Source organism: Cephus cinctus, unplaced genomic scaffold (assembly GCF_000341935.2).
Source record: "Cephus cinctus unplaced genomic scaffold, Ccin1 Ccin1_scaffold0330, whole genome shotgun sequence".
Taxonomy (NCBI): domain Eukaryota; kingdom Metazoa; phylum Arthropoda; class Insecta; order Hymenoptera; family Cephidae; genus Cephus; species Cephus cinctus.
In genome coordinates, this window is record NW_014333027.1 from 370556 (window position 1) to 377911 (window position 7356).

The following is a 7356-nucleotide window of genomic DNA, read 5'->3' on the forward strand; positions in this document are numbered from 1 at the left end:
TCAATATCAACATGGCGGACGCGATTGAAAGTGAGTGAAATTCACGTAATTCTTGCTCGAATTAAGTCTATTAAACTGCATAAAACAGTAAATCAGCTTAAGAATCATATACATAGCACCGTTGTGTTTCTTTTTATGTATAGGAAATCGGTTTTTGCCGGAAGAGAAAATGGCGGTTACCGTTTGAATGAACCACGGACGGGATGGGTTTAAAATTTCAAAAATGACCAATGCACAATTCAAGCGGGACGGCGAGTCTTTCGTGAAACAATTTACGATTTTTCGGAGGGCCGCGTTAACCGGATGGATTTAGTTGTTGGGTTACAATTGTGAATTATTACGTTTCTTACTATCTTTACTATCGCGATAACGCGTTACGCGTTCCTCCTGTTTATACAAGTTCGTCCTAGTTTGGTTATGTTGGAATTCAGAAGTGGGAAGTCGGACACGTACGAATTCCTCGTCGGTGCTTCATAATTTCACGACATTCGAAGTGTAAACCTACCGCCACGGCTTTGGATTATTTCATAATGGATTGTACGTTTTGAAGTATTGTTCTTATTCTAAATATGGCGCGCAACGGAATTTAAGAGTATTGTTCATTGAAAAAATAGGAAAATCAACGTTGAGTCAATATTTTGGTCATTCAAATTATTTTCAATTTGAATGTTATTATAAAAGAAATGCGACACTGCCGCTTTAGGAATATTTATGACATTAACATGAAATTTAAATCTTTATTATTTTGCTATAAATTTTGGAGCAGTTAGTGTACCGTATTAGAAGTTGACAAGAAAATTTAAAGGATTTATTTACATTTTATGTGATGACAGTTAGTGAAAGTTACTTGTAGAATGGTGAAATGAACTGAATTAATAATTTTCAGATGAGTCAGCAGAGACATTATTGTCTATCAAGAATGGAGGCTATCCGTCTCTCGATGAAATCAAGGTAGAAGTTCTGGACGATGATGGGATGGACGTAGATGATCATCATATTTCTAACAACTCAATGGATTCTCATATGGATACCGAAGACTCAGAGCCCATGCCTGAATTAGGGCCAGCAGCTTTGGGTCTTCAAAGAGTTGGTGCACAACCACCACCTAAGCCAAATCCTCCCAAACAACCAGTACAAGTTTTGAATCGCAGAGGAATGCCCGCTAGGATTAGAAAAAAGAATAAATTATTTTATGATGATATATTAGTCAATCATCCTCACCACAGGTAAGTCATTGTTTCACTGTACATATAGAAAGCATCTCACACGTATTTAATTAAACTTTTGTTACATTTTTTTTTAAAGAATAAAAAAGGATCCTTTAAATCCTGACATAAAACAGTCACCCAAGAAGGTTCCTAAACCATCACCTGTCAAGAAACAAAACAAGCTAATACATGAAACAAAAAAGAGTAGTGGGACGATGTCTCAACCGGTTACCCCCATAACTACCCCAATCAAAGAGGAAAAAGAACCAGAAAAACCATCACAACCATCATCACCAGATCGCAAGATTGGTCAAAAAATTGGCATGAGACTGAGAAATTTACTAAAACTGCCCAAAGCGCACAAATGGGTGTGTTATGAGTGGTTTTATAGTAACATTGACAAGTATGTATTAATCATATTCATTTACATATAGATAATGAATTGCTTACGACTTTCATGACATACTATAATTTTCCTAACAGGACGTTGTTTGATGGGGATAATGATTTTATGATCTGTCTTAAAGAATCGTTTCCTCAATTAAAAACGCGTAAATTGACACGAGTGGAGTGGTGTAAAATACGAAGAATGATGGGAAAACCAAGACGATGCTCGCAATCTTTTTTTGAAGAAGAGAGGCGAGAACTAGAGAGAAAAAGACAAAAGATACGTATGCTTCAGCAAAGAAAAACGGCAGATATAAGTAGTTTTAAAGATTTGCCAGCCGAGATTCCTCTTCAGCTTGTCATTGGAACGAAGGTTACCGCCAGACTCAGAAAACCGCAGGACGGACTTTTTACGGGTAGCATAGATGCCGTGGACACAAGCAATAATACATACAGAATCACATTCGAGCGGGCAGGCCTCGGGACGCACAGTGTTCCCGATTATGAAGTATTGGTAAGTGTGAATGCATCTATCTAAAATGTATTACTTTTTTTAATAGACAGAAAATCTAACGTGCTATTACGTCTGTTTACAGTCTAACGAACCACCAGAAACTATTAGTGTGGCGTCATTCGCTCAAAAATTCCGACCACGCCACGTGCAATATGTGCCTTCGCCACCATATGCATTAAAATTAATGTCACCCCGATTAAATAATGATCCTTTGATATCAAATGCATCGTTACCGAAAAAATCGCACATCGGTGGAACGATGAACGGCTACCCTCTGAAGCTTCTGGAGTTTATGGTCAAAGTGAATAAAATGTTGGCAGCTAAAAAAATAAAAATTAAGAAACTCAAAGAGATGAATAGTGAAGCAGAAAAGATACGGTCCTTTGGTGAACCACTGCCGCCAGATTTTGAAATGAAATACGCGGGGTAAATATTTCATACTATACCCACAATAACTTATTTTTTATATCGATAAAAATTTCAGTATGCAATTTATTGTCTTTCTTCCAGGACTGTAGTAGAGTTAGATAAAATGAACGTAGCACTTCAAGACTTCCTCGATGACGTTCAGGAACTCTGCCACGAAATGGCGCCAGAATCGAGTGTGGCAGCTATGCTAGTCCCATCTCATCTTCGTGAGAAGTGTCGTCAGGAAGCTGCTGACATGGTAGCTCGAAATAATATGGTAAATGATAAAGGTCCTGGGAAAATGAATCAACTTGTTACAGATCTCACTGCTCTTATGTTACAAGTAAAGGTAAGGAACATTCTAAACTTTGATACGTATCTTTCATCTCAATTCTTCATTTCTTATTGAATAATAAAAAATCTTCCGTTGCAGAGTCTTTCCGATTCTGACAAAAATGCCTACGAACTAAAGGTGTTACAAGGAACCATGGAACAAATAAGGTCAAAATTAAGTCCACAGAATCAGCAAGTTTTTCAAAACTGCGTGGAAATTCATATGCAACATATTCAATTGGGTCTTGGACAGATTGGAGCACTGACACCATTTATGGCACAAAAGGCTTAGCGATGATGCATTGGTGATAAATCTGCAGATCTTCATCGTTAACAAGAACTTTAAGAACGACATTGATTTTTTGTTTTTCTAATATGAGAAACAAATTTTTTAATGCTCGTTCGCCTGTATAGAGATATATATGTATATTATTATACTCGTCGTTCATAAGGCTCATTCGTATAAGCCTATAGGGTACATTCTAAAATTGATTACCAATGTTAGGAGTGTGATTGTCTATTTACAAATGCATACAAATAAATATGGACATGATGCTTACTGTGTATTGGTAGTCAATTTTGGAACGTAACCGTAATTCAATTGCCGTGATTTATTATGATCACTTGTACATATAACGAAATCTCGTCAATGATTCGTTAATTATTCGCGGATTATTTTTATGACTGCGGTAGAATCGAGGCAAACAATAATATTAATAGAATTTTCTCTCCCACGCGAATCATTCCTCCGTGGTATTTTGCTATCTTTATTCGTAACGAAACTCACGAGTGACGTGTTCGGTGCATGAAATGCAACATGACGTACTAATCCTCTAGTTGATTAACGTCGAAGTAACGATAAACTTAAAAGTTTATTTGAAAAATATGTGCATGAATGAAGCCTAGATGCAGGCAAAAATTCTAATATAAACTAGTCGCACGACATGATTGCGTTTGTGCCGGTTAGTGTGTTTATTGATTAGAATGCCGTTGAATGAGCATAATTGAATTATAACAGTTGAATCGAATTTTTGAAGAATAAGAGGAATGGGTGCAAGCAGTGAACTGTGAGAATTTTGTAACATGAATAGTAAGTTGAGATTTCGACATAGGATATATTAGGCAGATAAAAGATATTTCATTACTATTGTATATTCCTACTGTATAATTCAAAGTTTAATATTTTATTGAAGTTTAGACATTGACGTGAATGTCATAACAAATATATTGCTGTGTGTAAGAAATGAACAGAGGGAGAAGGCTTAGGCACCTTTCTTGCCTTCCGCAAAAAATTACTTCACGTGTAATCAGTAGTCTTACAGCTCTATCGTATTCACGTACAGTGTTCTTTATTGTAGCTTCTTTGTTTATATACAAGTAGCCTATATTATTTTTCTTTTTTTCCTTTTCCTCAATTTTACCTCGATACGTCTCTTTGCAATAAGTGAATAATAAAAGTTCTTCGAGCTTCTAAAAAAAACCCGACGTATCACAACGAACTTAAAATTTACAAAGGGCACCCATTGCTGTCAAGGAGGAAAGAGGCGCCACATTTTTATCTGGTCAATGACGATTGTTCTACGGTAAACAATTAGTAGTAACGATCAGCCATTCATGATATATTACAGGGCTCCATATTACGTGATACCTCCGTAAGATACGGAGCACTCTGTAAATGAACAATTTCTATTGTTTTTCTTAAAACTTAAAGTTGCAAAACACTACATACAACAATCATCTAAATGGATAGCGGCATCCTTTAAACCAGTTAGGGTTTTACAAGTCAATTATTTGAATGTCTATTATTTCAGTTTTAATTCATTGGTTCTTGTAATTCGTTTCTTCCCATTCTAAGACGTTATAACTCTGTCTTGATGGAATTTTTGTTTATATCGATTCTGTATAGTTATATGACTTTTGTTTCCTTATTCATGTTTTCCTTTTTCTCAATTATTTATTTCTTGTGCTTGTTCAATGTTTCCAGCAGGAGATCTGCGTCTTCTTCTGTTTTAACCCTCAACAGTATAGGCGTGGGTGGTGGCTGTGAATCCGGCATAGGCAGACACGCCAACATCACAGTATTCTTGTTCATACGTTGAATAGGAATACTGGCAGTTAGTAAAGTATTAAGCAGTAAATTTCCAAGTGATGTTTCTGCGCGCACTATTAATTGAGTTTTGCCACTTGGTGTAGGTTTCAAGAATAACGTACCTACACCGCGGTCGCTGAAACTGCTTTCTTTCTTCACGAAAACCTTGCATCTGTAAAAGAAATTTATAGATGGAGAATAATATTTCGTAAATATTTAGATAGAGTATGTACAAGTTATTCACCGTTGTTCATAGACAGCACCTTCTTCAGTGACTGGTTTAAAATCTGGCTTAGGTGGTTCATCCTCCTCTTCCTTATCCTCATTCTCAGGTTTTTCTTCGCTGTCTTGTGGTTTTGATACTTGTGCAGCAAAGGAAAATGGTTTTGCGCTATGAAGATAAACAATTCTTAATTTTAGTATCCGTGATAATTATTGATCTTTTCATGCTTTATAAAATAATTACCTTCCAAAACTGAATCCTGCTGTAGCTGTACTAGCTGAGGAACTTTGTCCAAAACTGAAAGTTGGTTTCGCGTCGGATTTCGTAGAACTATCATCTTTTTTTTCCTCTGATTTGTTAAAAAATGGATTTTTATCTGTACTAACGTTACCAAAGAGACTCTTGCCTTCCGACTTTTGCTCTGCGTTACCAAAGATTAACTTGGAACTATTCATATTGCCAAAAATTGATTTTTCCGGTTTCCACTCGCCACTGCTAGAGGATGCTGATATTGTATTACTATTTGCGAAAATTGAAGTTTCAGACTTTTTTTCTGGCGTTGACGTACTCGTCTGCTTTGCTGTTGTGTTATCGTTGTTAAATGATTCTTGTTTCTTCCCTTGAGCACTTAAAGTATTCTTACTTACATCAGAGCCATGTTTTGCTTCTATTTCTTTTAGGTATTTCTCATAATCGCGAAATATTGGCGACAAAATACAAAATGGATTTGAGTCCACGTGGGTCTTAATCCATTGACTAACGCTTTCATTTAATCCTTTCAGTTTAGCATAGTAATCGGATGACTTTTTAAATATTTCATCTTGTTTTTTGTTGGTATCACTCACAGTACTTGATTGGACTGAAGTCTTAGACAAAGTTGGCGCAGATTCCGTATTTAATTTTTGTGTCCCATTTTCAGTAGTCGTTGTAGCGCCATTATTTGGGGTATTCGCATTAGTTGTGGTATTAGAATTTGTGACTGGGTTGGTAGTTGTACTGGATTTCACATTAGCCAAAAAACTAAATGGAGACGAAGAACTTGCTGTTGATGCAGTCTTGAAACCTGTGAATGCTCCAAAAGCACTTTTTGTAGCCCCCTGAGCAAAAAGTCTGAGTTAATTCATGCTCGGCAATCTTTATTATATAAGACGCTTCGTTAACATACATCACCCGAATTTGGTATTCTTCTTCTGGCTGCCTTTATAACTCTCTTCTCAAGTATATCATCAGCTGCCTTTAGAAATGTGCCTGCTTCTTCTGGTACATCCTCATGATTCCAATTATCATGATTTAATTCACTGGTTGCTGACCGCTTGCTAGCCATAGCTATATAAACATATAGTATTTTTACAAATACTTTATTACATACAATTAAGTGCGTTTAGTGAATATTTCACGCAATATAGTTTTAGTAATATTAGCTGAAGGATATTTTAATCCTGATCCTTATCAAACAGAATATTATTCTGTCATGAGAGGTTAGACCTTAATTGTTTATCATGCAAATTTCTATCTAGACATGTTCTCGTGGATCTTTGTATAATACTATATAAATATTCCGGATAAAACACTTTATCTCTGAAGGTTTCGAAGAGATATGGAATGAAGCACGTCAAAGCACAAACAAAAAATACTGTGTTCAGGTTAACTATCAAATAAAAAAACAAGCCTAAGTGTTCATTTTCAATATATGATATTAATTCTAAACGCGTATCAAGAACTTCTCTTACCGTGACTGTTTAAAACGTAGACCTTAATGAGAATATTTATATTATCACGATGCGCTTTAAAAATTATCGCGATTATTGCAAGTGTATATGAAAATCGGTACAGCGCTGCACGGGGGAAACTATTGGAGTCAATGGAGTATGCGCTGGAATTAAGGCTGCTTCAGACTGAACGCCTCAACTCATTAAAGCAACCAATCAAAACGTGACTTTATAACACGTGACGTAAAAGTTACTTTGTAATTGGTCATTTTTCGACGCTCGATGCGGCTGGACTAAATACATCCTAAATTGCTCTAAAAACAGCAGTAAACTACCGCTCGCCGCCATAGTGTGTCTATACTTTTTGCGACCTTCAATAGTTACTAATTAAAGAAATAAGACATTAACATAAAACTTTCTATCGCTGCAACCAAGCTTCCGTACCCTATTCTTAATCAATATCCTAACAACCGATATTCTTTGAA

The 7356-nt window shown here is 36.0% G+C and overlaps 2 protein-coding genes across 3 annotated transcripts; one reads left to right on the plus strand and one right to left on the minus strand.

Annotated features, from left to right (window-relative positions):
• The first annotated feature begins 2 nt into the window (after positions 1 to 2).
• On the plus strand, positions 3 to 4098 carry LOC107266900 (protein lin-9 homolog). 2 transcript variants are annotated; one of them, XM_015737911.2, is made up of 8 exons: positions 3 to 30; positions 144 to 537; positions 887 to 1226; positions 1306 to 1611; positions 1692 to 2109; positions 2192 to 2535; positions 2620 to 2866; positions 2951 to 3142. In XM_015737911.2, the coding sequence occupies exons 2-8, from the start codon at positions 531 to 533 to the stop codon at positions 3140 to 3142; spliced, it is 1854 nt and encodes a 617-aa protein (XP_015593397.1). In that variant the 5' UTR covers positions 3 to 30; positions 144 to 530. The 2 variants fall into 2 exon arrangements, with proteins under 2 accessions (XP_015593397.1, XP_015593394.1); XM_015737908.1 differs by lacking the exon at positions 144 to 537 and having other exon boundaries at positions 12 to 30; positions 2951 to 4098.
• An 82-nt stretch (positions 4099 to 4180) lies between these two features.
• On the minus strand, positions 4181 to 7048 carry LOC107266901 (nuclear pore complex protein Nup50). Its single transcript, XM_015737912.2, has 5 exons — positions 6893 to 7048; positions 6328 to 6488; positions 5406 to 6259; positions 5184 to 5330; positions 4181 to 5111 (listed from the first exon to the last, which is right to left on the minus strand). Exons 2-5 carry the CDS (start codon positions 6484 to 6486, stop codon positions 4805 to 4807), a joined length of 1467 nt encoding a protein of 488 aa, XP_015593398.1. The 5' UTR covers positions 6487 to 6488; positions 6893 to 7048; the 3' UTR covers positions 4181 to 4804.
• Positions 7049 to 7356: the final 308 nt, after the last annotated feature.

Bases quoted from the DNA above. Each gene is read 5' to 3' on its own strand.
- LOC107266901 (XM_015737912.2), bottom strand. From the start codon at position 6,486: ATGGCTAGCAAGCGGTCAGCAACCAGTGAATTAAATCATGATAATTGG. The intron at 6,260-6,327 runs GTATGTTAACGA...CTTTTTGCTCAG, and splicing joins GAATACCAAATTCGGGTGAT to GGGGCTACAAAAAGTGCTTT. The intron at 5,112-5,183 runs GTGAATAACTTG...TTTCTTTTACAG, and splicing joins GGTGCTGTCTATGAACAACG to ATGCAAGGTTTTCGTGAAGA.
- LOC107266900 (XM_015737908.1), top strand. The intron at 1,227-1,305 runs GTAAGTCATTGT...TTTTTTTTAAAG, and splicing joins GTCAATCATCCTCACCACAG to AATAAAAAAGGATCCTTTAA. The intron at 2,110-2,191 runs GTAAGTGTGAAT...GTCTGTTTACAG, and splicing joins TTCCCGATTATGAAGTATTG to TCTAACGAACCACCAGAAAC.